The sequence below is a fragment of the Pelophylax lessonae genome (genome assembly GCF_965119305.1).
Source record: "Pelophylax lessonae genome assembly, chromosome: 2".
NCBI lineage: Eukaryota > Metazoa > Chordata > Amphibia > Anura > Ranidae > Pelophylax > Pelophylax lessonae.
In genome coordinates, this window is record NC_138769.1 from 547449688 (window position 1) to 547473695 (window position 24008).

A 24008-nucleotide genomic window follows, 5' to 3' on the forward strand; every position below is an offset into this window, starting at 1 on the left:
TAACAAATAAACATATCCAGGTGTTAGAATGGCCAATTCAAAATCCCGACCTGAATCCAATCGAGAATCTGTGGAAAGAACTGAAAACTACTGTTCACAAAACAAATGCTCTCCATCCAACCTCACTGAGCTCGAGCTGTTTTGCAAGGAGGAATGGGCAAAAATGTCAGTCTCTGGATGTGCACATTCTAAAGGCTGCCAATAAGCATCAGCAGAAAAAGCACACGAGGACGAAAACCCCACCCCCTCCATAGCAGCAGCATTGGCAGGCGCCCCGCTGCAATTAAAGGAACACCTTTTTTTTTTTCCTTTCTGCCTGGGGGGGGGGGGCCTGCACCCCCTATTTATCAGCCGCCACTGCTATAGATAGAAGGTACTAATGCATTATCGCTGAATTAGCTGCTATTAGAAGCTCTGATACACAGATGATGACTTCAAATAGGATGTCAAACTGATAGCATGTCCTGCTAGCTTGCGTGCATGGGCACAGTCTGTTTTGGAAAGAGCTCTTGGTTGTACCTGAAGGGGCACCGATTCACAGTTTGCCTCAGGCAAAAGCCTAGGCTAGGAATAACCCTGGCGGTAAGCTTTAGACATTCAACAGATGGTCTTACCCTATAAGCCCCTTTCACACGGGCCGGTTTTTGCTCAGCAGGGAATCCGTCCGCTGATTCCCTGCTGAGCTAAGTGGAGCAGGTGGATGATAGGTCCGTGCCCGCTCTGCTTAAGCAGAGCAGACACAAATACAACCTGCTCTGCTCTATGGGCAGCTGGATGTAAACAGACACAAGTCCCTTTACACCCAACGTTCCATAGAGGAGAATGGAGGGCCCAATTGGGTTGTTTTTTAGCCAGTCCCGATCAGGCCCTCCATGTTCCTCTATGGAGTGCCAGATGTAAACACACTTATGTCCATTTACACCTGGCTACCTCCAGGCCCAATCCAATGCAGCAAAAAAAAAAAAAAACGGAACGGGATCTTGTGTGAAAGGGCCTCTCACTCTTTTCAAAACTGAGTTAGGCTTTACTTTGGGTATACTGGTACATATTTACAATTAAATTAATATTTTTCTTCCTTTTAAGCCACTAGACTATCACCAATAAATATATCAACATCTACAAATATGTACAAAATGGGTCTGTCTCTTACCAGCTCATCGTGATCTTTGGACTTCTCTTTTGTATAAGAATATGGAAACAGCACCTTCTGGGAGTAAGAGTGAATTGTTATGTAACCTTTTATTACATCCATATTTTGTCTGATAAAATCAGCCATTGCAGCCACTTCAGGTTCAGATTCTGGAAAACGTCCACAGTATATTTCATGACAAGGACAATGGGAGGCACCTTCCCCTAGAGAGAAGGAGATAATTATGCTGTAGGCATAGTTTCCTTTAATACACTAAGGGCCAATTTCCAGTAGTGCATTGTGGTAACCTGAACTTTAATTCCCTGAGGAAGTCACGTGGTATCGTGACGCAACGTGTAGGAAACCCGGAAGTGACGGAACGGGACGGAGCTCCCACGGTGTTCAGCAACACACAAAAAATAGCGGTTTTAAATGTAAGTTTGCGATGTTTTTTCAATAAAAAGCTTTAATATACTACACCATGATGGCCCCATTATTTTGATGAGCCCTAAGGAGCAGAGGGATTAGCTAAAGGCACAAACCCGGAGGAACCCATAGAAAAGCCCGCATAGGAACACCACCCCCAGGAAAAGGATCGACTGACACCAGGAGAGGATGTGATTCCCGCTAAAGGAGTTGTAACTACGCTGGGACAAGGAGTAAAAGGAGCCACGGCCAGTTTAGGTCAATGTGCAATGTACAGTATATGTAAAGCGCTGTGTAAATTGACAGCGCTATATAAGTACCTTAAATAAATAAAAAAATAAGTGATACAGGCGTATTACTGACCTCATTGAGGTAAGCATTTAGTACACCTAGAAGTGAGATCACTGAAATAAATTTGAGCCACGGAGATTAAAGGTGGAGGAAGATAACCCGCACTGCGAATCACCTATCTTTATTTATTTCTTTTTGTATTTTTTATATATATTTTTTTTTCACCATTTGGATTGGATACTATCTACTATTAATTTGTCTAGTTGACCTCATATAAAGTCCCACATTTTGGTCTCTGTTCTTGTACATATTTAGGGATGGAGGCAACTAGACACTCAATGTGGCAGATCATATTTTGCTTTTTCTATCTACTATTGATGTGAATTGGAAATTCCGTGCTTATGTAAATAATTTGTGGCTGCAGCCTAACTCAAAATATAGTCTATAAAGTCTATATTCAAATATGTGTAGGGATGGTGAGGTGGTGAGGTATATTTTTTTCACCATTTGGATTGGACACTATCTACTATAATTCTGAATTTATTTTGATGAAAAATATGTGTATTATCACTATAAGGAATAGCAGGTGTTTATAAGAGGAAGACACTGGCACTAATAGACACGGAACACCATTATCCTTCATAGGATGCACAGATTCACTTTAAATAATACAAGTACTTTCTAGTTTGATATAGACACACAAGCACCTTATATTTATATTTATTTATGTATACTTATTGAATTTTTGTGATTTAGACACACTAGCACTTTATATTTATATTTATTGATTTATACCTAGTGGTATTTTTTTTTGCACTATTGCCCTGGATCAGAAGATATACATAGCAGCACTTTGTAAACTTATTTATTATATAGATTGTATTTAAACTATTTTAACCTATATCCCTGAAGCGCATTACAACCCCCCCTTTAAATTGAGATTGAGCTTCTGACTTGGTTACAGACCGGCCAGGCCACATCCCCCCCCAGGACAGATGCTATTGGCGCACTCCACTCCTGAGTCCTGAGGCCTACTGCTAACCCTTTGCTCTACATTCTGTGAGTGTACCTGGTTGGGCTGTCTTCCTGCTGGGCTAGCAGTACAGTCTGAACCTTAATTGCAATATAGTTCTGTTTTTGCAACTGAACTCTGTATGTGTATACTGCTGCCACACCACGCTGCACCTCCCCACACATTGACAAGGTGAAATTAATTGCTATGCATTGTGTCAGTTCACATCAATGCCCTAAAAAAAAATTAAGCAGGCAAAATTATATTGCATCACGCTGCATTGTGTAAAAGCGAAGTAATGTGTTTCTTAAAAGAAAAAAAGCACCCCTTAACATGCAAAAAAATACATCACAGGGCATGCACCTGTGCATGTTGTGATGTGAACCTACCCTTGTTAATGCATAGTGTAGTCAGTTGTGGAGCAATTTATTTTGTGTTGCACCCCAATGCACCACATTTTAGTATACCGCAGTGCACACTACAAAAAAAAATTGCATCTCTGCTAAATGTGCATTTTCTTAACAGTCCTTTCAGAATTAATAGGCTGCCTTAATGCAGCACACATTAACACACGTGTTGACTGCATAGCAGAGATTACTCTTAGAATCAAACATATAACAAAAAAGGGGCATATTTTAAAACATATTAATTCATTTGCATTTACAAAAGGCCTAAAGTGCACTCTGTGAATTGACAAAAAAAATGAAAGTATTGTAGCTGTTTTTGTAGCTAATGTGAGTTTGGTAATTGGCATGTTTCCATAATGTTAACCCTTGAATAAAATATAAAATAAAAAAATACTTGACATAAGTCAAATAATAAGTTAGGTTAAAGCATACCACACCACCCTGCATCAAAGTTCCTATTAAGATCTACTCCAATGCATTTGTTATGTGGATGTTTAGAGCGATTCTTTCTCCACATCCGATTCTGAAAAAAATAAATAAATAAGCTGGTGTCATCTACAGTTATTTAATGGTTTTAAACAGGTTCTCACACAATCCAAAGCAGTTGCATATGATGAGTACCTCATGTTTAGCAAATCTGGAAGAAAGCAGTTACGGGTAGACATTTGGATGTTGGAGCATGTGTTGGCTGTATGTGTAACTAGAAATTGACTAGCTGTTGAAACCAGGGAGCCGCCTGCCTCTTTCCTAACCTTGTAAATTAAAATGTTAGAGAACTTAGTCTTTGGCAGCATGCTCTAGTCAGGTTAACTCATCTAAAATATCCATGCACTACAGTGGAATGTAGAGTTTTCCTACACAGGCTGAATGTTGAATGTGATAGCTTTGTCTAATTACTTATGGAGTCTGTAGATACCACACAAGCTATCCTCAAATACCTCTATATTCCAATGCATTACCACTAACATGTAACTGATTTGTTCTGTTGTAAAAGAATTGTGGACTATATCCCTATAAACCTAAAATGGTTGTAGATCTGAAAAATTAACAGAATATATCCTTCTATAGTGTGAACTTGCCTCAGTCCAAAGCATCTAGTGTTATTTATCTTTGATCATTCTTCCCTCTGCTATCTGCATGAATCACTCCAAAGGCTGGCCATACACAGAGTGAATTTCTTTCCTGCAACCACAAGTTGCAGGAAAGAAACTTGCTTGATTCCCCCATCAACACAGATAGTGTTGATGCAAGAATCTCTCCTGCGCAGTTGAAACCCGGAATGCTGGTTGAACCCAAGTTGATTGAAAACGCAACCTAGTTCATTCAGTCTGCCCATACACGGTTCAAACCGTCTATGGCCTGCCTAATATTCTATGCAAACACTACAGAATTCCAGAAGACTGATTTGATTATTTTTCATCCCCATACTGCCAGCATTAGCAAACAGAGAGAAAAGTATACCAAAATGTACTTGTTTGACAATTTTTATATTTTTACATTTCTTACAGTTACTTCCTGATTTCTTACCTAGGCAAATGATGTCATAAATCCCAGGAGTCTTCAGGAGGGGAGGGGAGGAGGAGTTTTTTTTAGCTAAGCACACTCTCCTGCATGCTTGCTTGAGCTAAGGGCAGCTGGATTCCAGGAAGTAAATGCTACATTAATCACTCATTACGGCTACTGCCAGAAATGCTAGGGGGGTGCTTTTCAAAGTGATTTCTCAACAAAATAGGACATAGAATAGGACATAGGATAGATGGGGGAGTTTGCTTTGAATATTAGAAATGAATGAAATAGTGTTTTAGGTTTGTGGTGCTCAGATGGAGTAAGGGGACTGACACAAAAGCACATAAAAACACTTAAATACATGTATGTGGCTTATCTGCTAAATCATTTGTTATTTTGTTAACCAGTTTGGTGATCCAGATGCATTTGGTAAACAACATTGCTAGGTCAGAAGCATTACTTTTGTTGCAGATAACCAAGACAACTTGGTCAATTAACTGCCACTAATCTTCTGAGTGGACTTTCTGATGGGACATAATTCATTCCCGCCTCCTGCCAGAAACTTTCCAGTGTTAGATTGACAGTGCTGTGTAAGGCAGTACAGCCAAATTGTCTTGCAACCTTTTGTACCTATTCTCCCAGGCTGAGTCCAGCTGTACAGGGTACTGCAGAAAGCGAATATTAGGACAGATTCTGACACATATGCTAACACTCAAAAAATAGTTTAATTATTTATATCTATATTACAATTCGGTTTTTATGTCTCTGCTTGGAGTTCAGCTTTATAGGATCATTTTTCATTCAAGTACATGGTATAGCAGGCATATATAATGAATGTGAAATGTTCTCACCATTGAAATACACCGCGTTTATGAAGAGATATGCAGTATATGTGAATGATCCTTGCTTAGTATGGTATTATGACAATAGTGAACCTAATTACTTGCAATAAGCCCTACCTATACATTTATCTAAGGCAAGCCATAGATTATACCATTCTCTTTCCTTCCACCACAGGTGCAAGCAAAGGAATTTACCGTAATTTTCGCTCCATAAGACGCACCTAGGTTTTAGAGGAGGAAAACAAGAAAAAAAAATATTCTGAACCAAATATATATATATATATATATATAAAAAATATGTCTATATATATATATACATATATATATATATATATACTGTATATATATATATATATATATATATATATAAAAAAAGATGTCTATATATATATATATATATATGTATATATATATATATATATATATATATATATATATATATATATATATATATATATATATATATATGTATATATATACATATACACACACACAGTATACGGTAATAGCAATAGAAGTGGGGGTACTTGCAGAGATTTGCTTAGGCAGTGGCTCTGTCTGTGGCTGAGCCTGGGAAGCATGCAGCTGCAGTATAGAGCAAAGCCGCTGCTTCCTGTGTATGGCTCCTCCATTCACAGGCGGAGTGCATCTGATATCACTCCACCTGTGAGCCAGGCCTATACAGGAAGTAGTGGCTCCATTCTAGACAGCTGAACCAAGAGTGGGGACACCACACCGCCGGGAGATTCAGGGACACCACGGAGAGCCTCGGGGATATTGCCCGGTACCCAACATGTAGGGATTTAGTCAATATTCGCTCCTTAAGACGCACATACATTTCCCCCCCCATTTTTGGGGGGGAAAAAAGTGCATCTTATGGAGCGAAAAATACGGTATGTGATTCCTCCATCAACACTGACTGTGCAATCTCTCCTGCAGCGCTATTGTATTCTGCTGGCGGGGAGCTTTCCCTGTTGGCAGAACACAACGATGAGAAAGGGCACAACTTGAGCCCTAGTATTTCTTTAACTTATGAGGAATGACACTAGCTGATGAAATGGTGGTTTGCCTGGAGAGCACCTGCAAACTACATCTATAAATAAACAAAAATCATTACCAGAATAAAATCCATTTTATGACAAATAATATACTTACAGTAGTCCATGAATAGTGGTAACCATCTACGTTCATTACTGGTAATACATAGAAGTCAGTATATTGCAAAAGTTTAGTAATTTGTTGGTCCACACCATAGAATCCGACAGCCTAGACAAAAACATGTGACTGTAAATTACAGAACTTCTTTACTTATATTCCAAGAAGGCGAAGACAGCCTTAAAAAATATCTGTTGGTTATCAGAAAAATGTGTGTTGAAGGTTTCAGTATGCCTGTGTTTATGTTCTCATTGCATGAAACATGGTCTGCACAGAGGACATTGTGTAAAGCAAAGCTGTCTATGTTGACCAGCTCTCTTTCTCAACACAATCCTCAAAGCAGTCAAAAGCAAATATGAAATGTAGAACCTTAATCTAATTATTATTAAACATAGTTTTACCCACAAACCAAGTATGTTAAAGCATTTTCTCTCCTTCTGGAAAACGTTTGCCTGAGCAAGGGGGTGATTTATAGGTAGCAAGTTGAATCCAGCTGCAATTTGAGGTAAACTTTGTCATGATGAATAAGTTGGCAAAGATGCAGTGTGTTGAGTCCCACTGGAAAAACTGTCTGAATACTAGTCATGGTGGAGGGGATTAGCGCTATCTCCTCAATGGAACTGGACATAGGGTAGAGTGGACAGAGTTGTGAAGGTGGGAAGAGTGAATGTTGTGAGGACAAAGCAGAATGGAACCCAGAGTGGCCAAACTAGTGAAAATGATGGATTTAATGCACAGTTTTAATTGCACTTAAATGGTTGTCACGGTCAGGGGGACGGCTTGGAGGCCAGTAGCTATAGCACTGGAAAGGCTCACACAGAAACCAGCAGGATAAATGCAAAAGCAGACCCCCCTGGTGGAAAACATACGCTTATCCGAGTCTAAGCACCAAACAAGATCTCCTGATGATAGAGATGGGTTTCGCCATGTGGTAGTGCCAGGTTGAGGTCCTCAGGATCACCCCACCAGGAGGTGAGCAAGCCAAGGTCCAGTTGCAGGTTGGGATCAAGGAGAAGTGTGTGGGCGGGACCTACTTTGCCCTGCACAAGGGAGTTCTTTTCGTGTAGAGTGTGCTAATCAATATCCAGGACCAGGCGGGGACTGCGGTTAGGTGAAAATTCTAACATTAAGGCAGTTTCCCAACTTAGAGATGAGTCTTCACTGTATGCAGTAAAATAACATACAGTGTCCCTCTGTGAAGTGTCCTGTGCCATGTCACTACACACTGTAACTTGGTAGATGTTTCATTAAGAGGGGACGTGTTGAGCCTACAACCGTTCCACCAGTCCAGCATACCTCTGTTACCTCACTCCCAGTAACAGAATGGGGTCCCGCCATGCACATAGCATGGACCTCATGCAGTAAGGAGCCAGAACACCGACCCCCTCACTACCGGAGGACCTGTCCCCTTTACTTACTCTCAATCCTACCCATTCATATCCTATCTTTAAACATCTGTCAAAGATCAGTCAGATAATTCAGCCTGCCACTTATTCAGACGGAAATATTGGTGCAGACACGTGAGACAATGGGTTGCACTTAAACACTTCCTCTCAAAATTAATTTGACTTCCCTGGTGCTAAGTGAATCCCAGCACAAATGAAATCACATACAATGATTGGACCCTTCATGCAGACCTGCTTTCAGGTCATCCAGAAACATAACCTCTTCCCTACCCATTCTCCTCTTTATCCAATACTTGGTAATCCTGAGTTCACACATTAGACAGCTCATAAGGTGGGCTCATTAGACAGTCCGTTTTGGAATTTACTAGTGAATAAACATTCAAGCATCCATCTTCACTCACTCAGGACAATAGTTCTCAGTTAACATCATGATATCCACCACGGGTCCCTTCAAGCTCAACTTGCCATGCAACTCATAAACTTTCTCTCCTCCTTAACACTCTCTGCATCAGTCTCAAAACCATTCAATAACTTTGAAAGGCTTTAAAATGACCATCATCCACTATGACACACTCTGTTCATTCTTGATATGTTTTTATCTCAACCAAAAGTGGCTACATGGTACCCTCTTGCTTGAACAATGTCAAAAAATAATTCACTTTACATTAAATTCCTCAGTCTGTAAAAGATTCCAAGAAAGCAACTATAAAATACTATCTTGATGGTACAGAATTTATTTACAAATTTTTTACCAAGAAGTCAATAATAAATGCCAGCTTTACAATGCTGAGAAGGCTCTATATTTCTGTGTTGTAGTACTACCTAAAATGTAAATCCTCCCAGACCAAGGTCAGAGAAATCCTTTGAAAAAAAATCACACATTTCTTCATTCCAGATGACCTGGCTTTCTTACTTCTGCACCCCTGCAGCATCCCTTCAAAAATGTACAAGAAATTAATTGTTCACCACCTTATGAATGCTGCCAAATCCTGCATTACTTTACATGGAGGGACCCTTTCCTTCATGGAGATCCATGACCAACCCAGACTCCTATTCCCTCTTTTTTCCCCCAACCTACCTTAACCTCCATCCCCCTAGCACTTCCCCTTCCCCCCCCCCCCACATTACCCTCTCTCTCCACACCTCCCACCTTACTGCCATCCACCACCCCTACCCCTACCCCTAATACCTACACCATTACCCAAGCTGGGGGAAAATTATCTTGCAAAGTGAACACCCTACTTGCCTTTAAGAAATCAATTCTAAAGAGTTATGACACCAGATAGCAACTTCCCTCCCCTTTTCAGAAAAAATTTAAAACGTGAGCGAACACCCTATGTCCTCACTGTACTTTGTGGGTGATACAGTTTCACCATTCATGCAGCCCAGTGCAGCGGTCCTGGTGTTTGAAAAACATGCTGTTCTTCCTCTTCTTTCCCTAGGGACAGTGGTACAGATCAGAGCAGTTCTAAATGGTCAGCACCAACACATGATCACAAAGACCAGTGGGAACTGCTCTGATCCATCCCAGCCTCCCTAGGTAAAGAAAAGTAAGAGTGGTTTGCAAACCTCAGTACCGCTGCACTGGGCTGTGTGGATGGTGAAACTGGATCATCCAGTGCAGAAAGGACCTGGGAAGGGTGGTGGCGGTGGGAAGCATGTACAGTGTTAGTACTCCTTTTCATGTCTTCTAAAAACATAAACGAGCACTTTAATATTTAATGTTGTATTATTTACAATGATTATACAAAACTGTAATGTATAATTTGTGACATTTGTACAATGGTGAGTTGTTCTTCACTGTGTTCCATGGTTATGTTCTCTGCTCAGCGGGCTGCCAAAGATAACCACAGCGACAAGGAGCCTCAATTCAAACTGCCACAGTGACCCAGAGCCGTAGGCACATCACCCGATCTCATCTTGGAAGAAAAAAGACCAGGCCAAACTGGGGAAAATTACAGATGTTTTCTCCCAGTTGCGTCTCTACATAAACCAAGATGGTGCCGGCGGCCCTGCAAGCTCACTGCAAGGGCCTTCTCAGGGACACAGGTCAAATCCTCAGCAGCATCCAGATTACAACAATGGATCAGGGCACAGAAAGGGAAATCACTCTTACCCTTCTTCAACATCCTCCAGCCCAGTGAAAAGTAAACAAAAGATGGGCGAAACACCAGCTACCAGTCTGGAGGTAAGCAGCTTTAACTCTTCTCTAGAAGACACTAGGGAGTTGCAGGATTCCATTTTAGAATTCCCCACAGCAGACCAGCCAGTCCTTGATACTACATTAAAGGGCATGCTAGTGTCTTTGTGCTCTACCTTACATGCAGACATTATAGCACTAGATTTAAATCTGAAGTCTCAGAAGTCAATAACAGAATAACCCATATTGAGTAAAAAATGGGAGAATTTGCATCCACATTTAACGATCTAGTGGATGCACATGATGAAAGAGATGATAAGATCTGGTGGATAAAAATGAAACTTGCAGACCTGGAGGACAGATTGTGACGTAATAATACCAAGCTCGGGGGGATCCCAGATTCAGTTAAACCTTCAGATCCAAACAAATACTTCACAAATATATTAAAAGATTCACTTCCAGAGGCATCGTTAGAAGACCTAATCATAGACCATATTCACTGGCTACCTAGACCTAAACATATTCCTTCTCACCTTTCAAGAGATACCATTGTAAAAATCCATTTCTACCATTTAAAAGAATGGCTTATGAGGATCACAAGAAACCATGATAATCTATTGCAGAGTTTACAGGATCTGTCATTCTTTGCCTATCTGCTTTCATTCTACAGCAACACAGAAAACTTGCATCCATTACAAAGCCTCTACACAATCATTGCATCACCTACCACTGGTTATATCCAGTAAAAATTGCTATTAACAAGAGAGGATGCTACCTATGTAGTCACCACTGTGAAAGAGGGATTTCGCCTACTGCAGGACTGGAACATCCTGGAACCCCAATGGCCAACAAATAAAGGTCCCCCTCATTCTCCTCCTGCTGTCCGTGGTGAGTCTGACACTGAGGCGGGTTGATCCATGGACTTCCATTCACTAAACTGTGATTCACTACAATGTGAATCACCATTCTCTGGCAGCCCAGGAGAATGCCACACTGCCTAATCCTCTTTGAACCCACTAATTGAGCGGGTTTACTTCCGCACAGATTCTATTATTGAATTGTCTGTTTTTACCTTTTGTTTTTTTTTTCATTCATTTATTGAAGTTTTTCAGGTACAGTTTTCCAGGTGTAGACCTTCACCATCCAGAAGCTCGTCTGACTGCTTTCAGGATCTACCCTGATAATCTGATACTCATCTACTGAAGATCTATCATCTACAAATTGAAGCACCCATCTATCAGGTAACTTATTTTTGTTGCACTTTTACATCTTCACACTATAAACCAGCAACATACCCTGTTCTATAATCGACAACTATACAACCATGGCCTTCAAAATTTCTTCATTGAACGTGAAAGGCTTAAATAGCCCACACAAGAGACAAATGGCTTGGAAGGAAGCTTGTAATCTCAAATGTCACATAATATATTACCAGGAGACACTGTCTGACTCTCATAAATCACAGATTTTTCGACATTGCCAATTTCCTCATGTATCTTCAGCAAACAGACCCTAGCAATAGCAGTTAAAGATTCTGTTCAATTTACCCAACTGGATGTCCACACAGACATTTCTGGCAGATTTATAATCCTAGTCTGTGAAATAAACAAGGTTACGTACACAATAGTTAACCTATACCTTCCTAATACCAAGCAAATCTCCTTTTTAAACAAAATCTAGAAAAAAGTCTCCTTACTTCGTAAAGGGCATCTAGTCTTATGCAGGGAGTCTTCAACACCATCCCGAACAATGACTTGGACCTTTCTAGTGACACATGTCATGGGAAACGTAAAGCAACACTGGCTCACTTTATTTCTTTGTCTGATCTATTTGAAATATGGAGATGTCAACATTCATCTGAACTGGATTTTACTTTTCTCTCTAATGCTCACCATACGTACTCTCGTATTGACTTATTGATGCCTTCAGTGAAAATTCGGAATCACTTTACAATTTAGAGAATGATGCTGATAACCCCAACCCTCGGAAGAAAAAATATTTTTGAATTCTTAGCATCAGTAACTTTGCCTATACTCTCTCAGGCAGATTTATCCCAACTAAATCAACCGTTTACGGTCCCAGAAATAGAGATATTGATCAAAAGTCTACCCAAAAACAAATCTTCAGGACCCGATAGGTACTCTTCAGAGTATTACCAATTCTTTGGATCCTTACTATCTCCATATATACTTCAGTATGGAAAAATAGAGGAGATAGGTAATTCTCCCCAGACAAGGGTTAACAATGGACACAAAATGTATTCAAAGGAAAAACTTTATTGATTGAAAAATGTGGCATACATACAGTGGGTACGGAAAGTATTCAGACCTCCTTAAATTTTTCACTCTTTGTTATATTGCAGCCATTTGCTAAAATCATTTAAGTTCATTCTTCCTCATGAATGTACACATAGCACCCCATACTGACAGAAAAACACAGAATTGTTGACATTGTTGCAGATTTATTAAAAAAGAAAAACTGAAATATCACATGGTCCTAAGTATTCAGACCCTTTGCTCAGTATTTAGTAGAAGCCCCCTTTTGATCTAATACAGCCAGGAGTCTTTTTGGGAAAGATGCAACAAGTCTTTCACACCTGGATTTGGGGATCCTCTGCCATTCCTCCTTGCAGATCCTCTCCAGTTCTGTCAGGTTGGATGGTAAACGTTGGTGGACAGCCATTTTTAGGTCTCTCCAGAGATGCTCAATTGGGTTTAAGTCAGGGCTCTGGCTGGGCCATTCAAGAACAGTCACGGAGTTGTTGTGAAGCCACTCCTTCGTTATTTTAGCTGTGTGCTTAGGGTCATTGTCTTGTTGGAAGGTAAACCTTCGGCCCAGTCTGAGGTCCAGAGCACTCTGGAGAAGGTTTTTGTCCAGGATATCCCTGTACTTGGCCGCATTCATCTTTCCCTCGATTGCAACCAGTCGTCCTGTCCCTGCAGCTGAAAAACACCCCCACAGCATGATGCTGCCACCACCATGCTTCACTGTTGGGACCGTATTGGACAGGTGATGAGCAGTGCCTGGTTTTCTCCACACATACCGCTTAGAATTAAGGCCAAAAAGTTCTATTTTGGTCTCATCAGACCAGAGAATCTTATTTCTCACCATCTTGGAGTCCTTCAGGTGTTTTTTAGCAAACTCCATGCGGGCTTTCATGTGTCTTACACTGAGGAGAGGCTTCCGTCGGGCCACTCTGCCATAAAGCCCCGACTGGTGGAGGGCTGCAGTGATGGTTGACTTTCTACAACTTTCTCCCATCTCCTGACTGCATCTCTGGAGCTCAGCCACAGTGATCTTTGGGTTCTTCTTTACCTCTCTCACCAAGGCTCTTCTCCCCCGATAGCTCAGTTTGGCCAGACGGCCAGCTCTAGGAAGGGCTCTGGTCGTCCCAAACGTCTTCCATTTGAGGATTATGGAGGCCACTGTGCTCTTTGGAACCTTAAGTGCAGCAGAAATCTTTTTGTAACCTTGGCCAGATCTGTGCCTTGCCACAATTCTGTCTCTGAGCTCTTCAGGCAGTTCCTTTGACCTCATGATTCTCATTTGCTCTGACATGCATTGTGATCTGGAAGGTCTTATATAGACAGGTGTGTGGCTTTCCTAATCAAGTCCAATCAGTATAATCAAACACAGCTGGACTCAAATGAAGGTGTAGAACCATCTCAAGGATGATCAGAAGAAATGGAAAGCACCTGAGTTAAATATATGAGTGTCACAGCAAAGGGTCTGAATACTTAGGACCATGTGATATTTCAGTTTTTCTTTTTTAATAAATCTGCAACAATGTCAACAATTCTGTGTTTTTCTGTCAGTATGGGGTGCTATGTGTACATTCATGAGGAAGAAGAATGAACTTAAATGATTTTAGCAAATGGCTGCAATATAACAAAGAGTGAAAAATTTAAGGGGGTCTGAATACTTTCCGTACCCACTGTAGAGTCCCAGAACCATACAAACTCTCAACAATAAAAACATGTACATAAAGACAACAAACGACTTGAGGGATAACTGCAGTAACCAACCCAATAATACCCCAGTCCTGTGAATAGATCAAAATTGTGAAATTGATGAAAAAAAGGAAGGGGGGATCCACTTGTGAAGTGAGGCGCAGTCCCTGATAATTAATTGATTCCACAGGGGTGAGTGGTTGGGCCAAACATGGATCCACAGCATTCAGAGAGTCAGTTCAATATATGGACCAATATTCCAGGTAGACTGCACAGGGAATATTCCCTATAGTAGAAATAGGCAGTATGAACTGAAAGCCTGAAAAAACACACAGTCCAGCAGTAATGGAGTAATTGGCATAGACCGGTATGTTGGAGGTTAGTTGTGCAACTGTTAAGCGTAGTAGCAGAGTTCTCTGTATGATCGATATGTAAAGCACAATACCTCCTTGGAATCAAACGGTCTGTTACATCCTCCTGGCGCTGTGGTCATAGGATTCGGGTGTTCGGGGTGGGTCTGCAGAGCTGCGGCATCCTTGCCTCGCTTGGAAGCTTCCAGCTGGCTCTTGTGCTCCTGTGCTTGTACTGAGCATGTGCAGGAGAGCCGAGCAGCAGGCCGTCACTTCAAACTGACTTCCTTGACGGTTTCCTGCTCAAGCAGATAGGCTTACTGACACTGGCATCCCTCATTCGTGTAGTAAAGATTGTTGACCCTTGTCTGGGGAGAATTTCCTATCTCCTCTATTTTTGCATATTTATTAATTTGGTCAATGGAATATAATAGCCCCCAATAGGGCAATAGGTGGTATAGAGAGCGTTTCTAGGGGGTGATCTTTTGTTTCCCCCCCCCCCCCCCTGCTCCAATTCATTACATTCATATAGCCGTATAGGAGAGAGATCTTTTGTTTTCCATATATACTTTAGGTCTTTAATACCGCTATGTCTAAAGCCACTTTTCCTCCTGAAATCGTAACGGCTACCATAATCACCCTGCCTAAACCAGGTAAAGAACTAAACACACCACAGAATTTTAGACTAAACTCTTTGCTAAACGTGGACGTGAAGGTCTATGCCAAACTGATAGCAAATAGATTGACTGTAATTCTACCGAGCCTGATCAAACAGGACCAGGTGGTATTTGTGTCTGGTCACCAAGCTCCAGATACAACTAGGAGGATGGTCAATCTTCTACACATAATGGAAAAGTCCAAAGAGCCTTCTTTGCTCCTTGCATTGGATACAGAAAAGGCAAAGGAAATGACATTGTAAAATGGCACCATCCCAGAAGTGAAAGTACAAAAATCTCCACTGCTCACGCTGATTAAATCTGTGTGGAGTGAGAGAAGGGATTTTAGATGTGCCATAAACTATATATCAAAAACATGGGACATCATACTGGCGCAAAGAACATGGAATAGGCTTCATCCCATGGATAATGCTATGTAATAGGGGAATTAAAAATTACAATAGGGGTAGTATAAAAAGTTCAAATTATGTCCTTGATGATGTTCCTGTGCTGGCTCCTTTAAACGGCTGCTCAGTGTTCAAGCAAGAAGGGGCTTGTGGGTTACTGGAGAGGAAACACAAGCTCCATCTAAGTGTAGCACATCAAGCAATTTATTAGACAAGGTATACAGGTACTCACAATTAAATATGAGTTGAAGTATGTTTGGCACTGTGGAGCAAATCTCCCTGTGGAGCAAATCTCCCTGTGGAGCAAATCTCCCTGTGGGAAATGAAACATCAGGATGGCATCTGCAGCTGCGGCTGACTTGGATGGACTTCCACTGGTCAGCACTGGGTCCGTGCGGCTATCCGTGACGAGTACTTCCGGGTGCAGGGGGGTTGCCAAGGCGATGCGTTTGCAGAGCATGCGCTCCTTCTTCAGGCCGCTCCGCAAACGTGTCACCTTGGCAACCCCCCCTGCGCCCAGAAGTACTCATAACGGATAGCCACACGAACGTTGTGTTCATATACGATAGAAATTTTAAAGTCTGCATATTCAATTTTTGTCATCCGAAAATTCATAATCGGCTGTCAAAAGCACTATACTAGCGATTTGCCAGCAGAAATTTTACTTCTGATTTCTTATCGTGTGTACGGGCCTTTACTCCTTCACACGAATGGGAAAGTGTACTCCGATAACCAAAGGCTTGGAGCAATCAAATGTAACTACCAATATTCCTGTTGCTCTAACTATTGGGAATTGGCACAGAAATTCTCCTGAGATTATATTTTACTTCATATATTGTAGCAAAATTTTCTAATGCCAACAAACCTCTGTTAGAGGGGCCAGGCTCAGGTGGGTACTCCATCATATATGATGTGGTCTTGCCTACATCTCCGCAGCTTCTGGGCAGAGATATTCAAGCTAATTTCCAAAGTTACTGTTTTTTTTACTCTCTATGGAAAACTTGAACAATTAAATCCAGACTGACTGTCTTATTTTGAAACAAAAACAATGAATTTCCAGCTCAATTCACCAACCAGTTTGCTAACCAATCGAATTAACCTGTCCAACAGTATGCGTTAAAAACACTGTGCTATGAGCTGGGTGTCCACTGTGCCCCCAAGTACCTTTAAGGAGGGATGGGCTCCCTCCAGGCTCACCTGCCCCCTATCTATCCATTAGAGCACATGTGCTTCCACTGTGGAGACTCTCATAGATTTCAGGAGTTAGGACTGCAGGTAATACAGGGTGCTGTTAAGTGGCCCTGCAGCTTATACATGCATTTACAAATGTGTGCTAACTAAACCCCTGTTTTTAACGCATACTGTTGGACAGGTTAATTCGATTGGTTAGCAAACTGGTTGGTGAATTGAGCTGGGAATTCGTTGTTTTTGTTTCAGATGCGTTGCCCTTCCGTGTGCTCTTTGCTATGAAGGCCAGTTATAGGTGGGAACAGGGGCCATTTTGTTTGTTGTTGATGTATACTGGTGAGTGGACACACTGGATGCCTTTGCTGCCACTGTGCTATGAGCTGGCCATCCACTGTGCCCCTAAGTACCTTTAAGGAGGGTTGGGCTCCCTCCAGACTCACCTGCCCCCTATCTATCCATTAGCGCACATGTGCTTCCACTGTGGAGACTCTCATAAATTTCAGGAGTTAGGACTGCAGGTAATACAGGGTGCCGTGAAGTGGCCCTGCAGCTTACACATGTGTTTGCAAATGTGTGCTAACTAAACCCCTGTTTTTAATGCATACTGCTGGACAGGTTAATTTTATTGGTTAGCAAATTGGTTGGTGAATTAAGCTGAGAATTCAATGTTTTTGTTTAACATGCGTTGCCCTTCCATGTGCTCTTTGCTATGAGGGCCAGTTATAGGTGGGGGCAGGGGCCATTTTGCTTGGGGTTGTTTACTCTTTTATAATATGTAAGATGCAAATTTTAGGTTATAAACAATAACCTATAATGGTAAATATATATATTTTTTCTTTTTTAATGTTTTACAAACATTTTAGATGTCGATACTCAGTGACATTGTACAAGGTATAGATCTTTGGTTTATATAGGCATACCACCTGTATTTTTGCATTTGTATGGAGAAAAGTTACTGGTTCATATTGGAACAGAATGAAGAAGGGCTACGTTTTTCAACATATTAACACTGCTTGTTCTTTTTTTTCCAGCTTTATGTGATACTAGGGGGTTGATCTACTAAAACTGGAGTGTGCAAAATCTGGTGCAGCTCTGCATAGAAACCAATAGGCTTCCAGTTTTTTTTTGTCAGAGTGTAATTGAACAAGCTGATTGGCTACCAAGCAAAGCTACACCAGATTTTTCACTCTCCAGGTTTAGTATATCAACCCCATGGTGACACTTTATTCATGTTTCTGCGCAGCACTGTGATGCTTTACGCTACTGTGCGGTGACATGAGGTGCCATCCAGTGCAGTGCGGAAGAATACAGACATGATGCATTATACCCCACAGCACTGCTCTGCACATCACACCAGTATTGTGGTATGAACAGGGCACGTAGAAACAATTAACCAGAACAATGCAAATTACTGCACATAGTGTGAACAAGCCCTAAAAGTTTTAGGGCCTAGATTTTACTCACATGGCCAATGAACCATAAGCAGAAGGCAGGGGAAATCCATTCCCTTGCATGTATTCCACAGTCAATCCATATGGCATTTGTTGTATTTGTATTTCTCCCAGATAGCTAAAATATAATAAAAATTCATTGGCCTCAATAAATGAAATTACTTATAATAAACGTATACATTCATGCGGAATGGTCTTAGTAAGATTCTAAAACCTTGATACATGGATAGCTTTTTTATTTTATTTTCACAAATGTTATTATACAGTAATTTATAGTGCTATTAAACCCAAAACCAAACAATACTGCAGTTTACCAGTCATTATATGTTGTGGCTGTATTCGTTTTTTATTTTTAGTCGTTTTTCTCTGTTTTCACCTGATCTGGTATTAGAGTGCCTAAAACCTGGATGAAGGAGCACATGGGGCACCTTTGGACAGCAGCATTGTCAATCTGGGGATGTGGAGTGTTAGTTGTACTAGCAGACTTAAATACACTAACAAACTGAAGCTGAACTCCAGCTAACAGGTTTAAGCAGTTACAGCAACACTTTTTTTCCCTTTCTCACATAAATTAATAACATTTGATCATTGTAAGTACCCATGTCTTCGGTAAATGGTTTGTTTTAACTCTCTAACTTTCTATATTTGTAAGACAGCTTTTTCTGTTAAAAAAACAACAGACTTATTGGCAGGATCACCAGGTGAAAAAAAAAAATTAATTAAAAAGGAAAACAAATGCTGCCACCACATCTAAGAATTAGTAAACTGTAGTATAAAAAATGTTTGCTTTGGGGTTTATTACCATTTTAACTTTAAAGTAATTATTTCTACTCAAAAAGCATAAGCTTGCTAATATCGTAAAGGTTTCCAATATATATCCTAATAAAAAGAAAACAAAATAAAATAAAATGAAATAAAATAACATTGAAATAAAACCAGTAATCCAACATCAACAATGGCTATCTTGAGTAAAAGTAGATTGTGAATCATAGCTGTGTAGTACAATCTATATTTCTTAATAAAAAGAAAACCGAAAAATAAATAAAATAAGATTGAAATAAAACTAGTAATCCAACATCAACCACTACTATATTGAGTAAAAGTAAATTGTAGGTCATAGCTGTGTAGTATAATCTATTGTTTTGTTTTCATATTCTCTCAAGGTCTTCTTATCTGGATCTTCATTTCTGGATAATAATTTTTATTGTACCACTGTAAAAATTCAATAAAGATTTTGCAAAAAGAAAAAAGTAATTCTTTTTCCACAGTTACATGCAAACCAGGTTCACCACTAAAGCCCCGTACACACACGCAGATCGTCGTCATACAAATGTTCGTCTTTTCTCCCCGGGATGTCGGTGTCTGTTGAAAAGTGCAAAGACAGCACAAGGACAGCACAAGAATTTTGTCTGCAGACTTCAGCTGACTGCAGAAGTGATGTCATGTAATGGTTAACTTTCCCTGTGTTTTTTATTTTCTGAGCATGCCCAGTCTTGCAAATCTGCGGTCTGTCGGCCGAATTCTGTACTGACAGGCGAACAATCGTCCGTTTCATGTTTGCAAGAAAGACTTTTGTCCGCGGATTGTGCGCAGACAGCTGTCGGAGGCACCATACTAACACGCGTACAATCGGCAGATCTTTCGTCCGCCGACGTTTGTATGCCGACGATCGGTACGTGTGTACGGGCCTTAAGTGTGACAGTGGTTTGGTCAAACTGCAAGGGGTTTAAACCACAAGCATTGTTTTAAACCATTAAAATAGAAGACTAAACTAGATTTAAAATTCTATAAATTATCATCACAATATACTGTATGTTTTTAACTGCATGCAGTGATCCAAATGGTAAAAATTTAAAAATGGTGCTTTATTTCCAAAAAATATCTATTCACTATTCATCTTTTCAAAACAATGAAGTGCTTCCATTTGGATTAATAATTACAATTGTATTTGTATTTATACCTTTAGTACAAAGAGTGGACGCTTTTCATATGAACTTCCAATGTTAATTCTCTCTAACATATCAGGATGTTCCTTTGTTATTTGCTCCATCCAGTAGTATATCTAGCAAAAAAGGAAAGGAAAAGCATGCTTACTGGTAAATCATAATTAGTGCAATCATTTATGTCCAGTTTTTTGTCATATAGAGCTGCCTGTTTTTTCCACCTATTTTTGTATCTTGTTTAGAAATTATTGTAATTTTTTCCCCCTGTTCACTACAAGTATAGTGAAAATATATTCTCTTTAAAAATAAACCTAAGTAGGCTTGGTCTGAAAGAAAGTGTTTAGCATAGTATGTTTTTTATTATGCTATGTAAAGCCAGTGCCCAAATTAAGCTAAAAAATAAAAACAGAAAAACCAGTGCAAGGGACATAGCTTCTTGTTCACACTAGTACTGCTTCTATGAATGGCGGATATGGCAGGAAAGGGTGGCTCTCATGATCAGAGCTCCTGGCAGCCCCTTAAATGTATTAACTGCTCCTCACTGGCAGATTATTTTATTAGGGGTGGGGAGTTGGTGGAGGGGGGAGGAGAAGAGTCAACACAAGGGGCACATCTTACTAACTAGGAATTTCCCTTGTGCTGATTTTTCTGTTTTTATTTGTAGCGAAACTTAGGTTTTTACCAAATTCTGCATGTACACTTTTTTATTTCCTGTTTTAAACAACCACAGATCATAGTTTCTGTCCACAATAACGTTTTCAATTAACAACACACATTCTTTAATAGTTTCTGACATCACAATTTATTTTGATGTGATTTGGAGTGAGTAGAAAAGGAATAGGAATAGGACTTACATCTTCTAGTGAATGATATTGCTCATAGTAGGAGACGGAACCGCGTTGGCCAGTAGTGTCATTGTATGTTTGTTGATCAATGAGCTCCTGGGCATTCTGAACCAATACTCTAGAACATATATTAGTTTGTTAGGATTCATATTAGAGACTAACATGTAAAGTTGCTCACATAGAAACTGTGCATGACTTACGTGTATGTGATTGCAAATGTCTTCAACTGAAATTTTACTTCCTCCACATAGGATGCATTTACATAGAAATGAACTTCTTTGTTCTTTTCTATGTGTTCAGATGAGTCAGGCTTCCAGAGAACAATCTAAAAAAAAAAAAAAAATTAACAAAAAAAAAATAGGAGTCTGTAAACATTAAAACTGAAAATTGTATCATACTTACCGTAATTTTCCTTTCCTGGTGCCTATCCATGGCAGCATACCTGTGATAGAGCTATGCCTCTACTCCACCTTCAGGACTAGTGAATAGCTTAAAAGAAAGATGCCCCCTACTCCCAGCATTCTCCTGTGATATAGAATACCGAGGGAGGGAGCGTATGCTGCCATGGATAGGCACCAGGAAAGGAAAATTACGGTAAGTATGATATAATTTTCCTTTTTCCTGGCGCCTCCATGGCAGCATACCTGTGATAAATAACTAGCTGACAAAAGAGTGGGTAAATGCTAAAACACAAAGAAATGTTTTTTTTTTTTTTTTAGATGAAGAAAGGGCTTCCTGCATTGCCCTTCTTTCAAATTCTACAGTGGTGAGCGTTCCAGGGTCAACTCTATAATGTTTTATAAATGTGTGCAAAACTGGCAAGGCCAATGGTTCCCTGAGGTGACTTGCGGTAGCGACTTTAGGGGTGAAACCTTGAATAGGTCGCAGTTCCACTCTGTCTGGAAAGAAAGAAACGTGATCCTCTCCAATTCCAAGGGCTTGCAAGTTCGATATCCTATATAGGCCATTTTTAAGGATAAGTTCCAAATCGATATTTGTTTCATAGAAGCTAAAGAATGTTCCGCCAAGGCTTCCAGGATTATAGTTAGGTCCCATTTTGGAAAGGTGCGTCTGACCGGAGGGCTTGACTTTAACACCCCTCTAAGGAATGTAATTACGAGAGGGTTGACCGCCCATCTTGAATTTGTTGCCGCTGTTACCTCGGCCACCTGGACCTTTAATGAACTGAGACCTAGGCCTAGGTCAAGTCCGGTCTGTAGGAACCCCAAAATATTGGAGACTGAAGGTGAGAATCAATCAAAATTTTTTTCCCAGCCGCAAAGGTTTGGAACTTTTCCCAGACTCTTGAGTAGATGGAGTTTGTGGATGGTTTCCTTGTTTGAAGGAGTGTCAAAATGACTTCGGGGAAACAGCCTAATGTTTCAAACCTCCGCCACTCAATTTCCACACCCATAGATCCAGTCTGTGCGGGTTTGGATGAGAGACTCTGCCCTGTTGTAGAAGTTGAGGGAACAGGGGAAGTGTCAGAGGTGTGCTCACAGACAGCCGCATGGCTAGTGGAAACCAAGGTCTCTTGGGCCAATAAGGGAGAATCGCCAGGATGTTTACTGGTTCCTTCAGGAGCCTCAGGAAGACTTCTAGAATAAGAGGGCAAGGTGGGAAGGCATACCCTGTGTCTAAGTCCCAGGTGCATGTCAGAGCGTCCACTGCTTCCACCTGGGGGTGTGGAAACGGGTGATAAATTTGGGAAGCTTGGTCTTCCGTGGTGTAGCGAACAGATGTGTAGCGGTGATCCGGTGCAATACGTGCAGATGCAGGGCCCATTCGTTGTTATCCAGACAAGATCTGGAGAGAATGTCCGCTTGATTGTCTAGCCTGCCCGGGAGATACACTGCTCTGAGGTCTAGGAGATTCCTCTCTGCCCAGAGCATGATCGGTTCTACTTCTGACAGAAGCGACCTGCTGCGAGGCCCGCCCTGTTTTTGAATTTAGGAGACTGCTGCCCTGTTGTCCAGTCGTAGAAGGACTCTCTTGCCTCTGATGTGGGGAGCTAAAGAGGTTAAGGATAGGAATGCCCCTCTCAACTCTAGGATGTTCGAGACTAGGCTCTCTGCTTGAAAGGACGATCTTCCCTGGACCTCAATTTCCTCACAATGGGCTACCCACCCTTTTCCGCTGGCATCTGAAGTAACTGTGGTCCAGGAGAGGGAACCCAACTATCGCGATTTGGAGAGGTTCTGAAGCTTCGTCCACCAATGAAGACTTCTGCGCATGCATGGTGTTAAGAGGATGGGCTGTGAGAGACGTTGTTTCTTCCACTGTTTTAGGAAGCCGGTCTGAAAGTACCTCAGATGCCAATGTGGCCATGGCACCATCGGAATGCATGCTGACATTGAACCTATGAGGCTCAAACAGAGAGAAGCTGTCAGGCGGGGGTTGCGCAAATGTTTGAGCCTGGCTCCACCGGGAGTATTTGGGCCTGCCCTATGTCAAAAGGAGTTTGTTTTATCCTGGGGGGGGCGGAGAAAGGTTTACTTTTTAATGTCCCCAGAAAGGAAGACTGGGTACCCCTACAGGTTTTCCGGCTATCTCTATTTTGGCGAGACTGTCTGAAATTTCTTGACATGGATTGTTGAAATCTAGAAGAGAAGTTTCTGGATCTCCCGGGCCCGTTTGTCTTGTAGAAGTAAGCCTGACTTGCTACCAGTCACTCTGGACTCCCCAAACAGTGCCTTCCCATCAAAGGGAATCTTGCACCAGTTCTGTTTTGAAGCAATATCCGCTGCCCACGGCTTTAGTGATAAGGCCCTTTTGGCCATGACTGAATTGCTCTGGCTGAGCAGCGAATGGTGTCAATTGCTGCTTCTCCGACGAAATCCGCCGACATCTTCAGCTCATCCAGTACCTTTATGATGTCTTCCTTTGGCACATCTCGTCTGATGT

The 24008-nt window shown here is 41.0% G+C and overlaps 1 protein-coding gene across 1 annotated transcript in view; it reads right to left on the minus strand.

Moving 5' to 3' along the window:
* Nucleotides 1–24008, minus strand: part of CPB2 (carboxypeptidase B2) — a 78336-nt gene that overhangs the window by 32718 nt on the left and 21610 nt on the right. The window contains exons 4-10 of the mRNA XM_082246895.1: nt 21305–21429; nt 21114–21222; nt 20277–20378; nt 18330–18434; nt 6769–6879; nt 3698–3788; nt 1151–1353 (exon numbers count right to left, since the gene is read on the minus strand). Coding sequence (XP_082103021.1) covers nt 1151–1353; nt 3698–3788; nt 6769–6879; nt 18330–18434; nt 20277–20378; nt 21114–21222; nt 21305–21429 — 846 coding nt within the window. The remainder of the gene's footprint in view (nt 1–1150; nt 1354–3697; nt 3789–6768; nt 6880–18329; nt 18435–20276; nt 20379–21113; nt 21223–21304; nt 21430–24008) is intronic.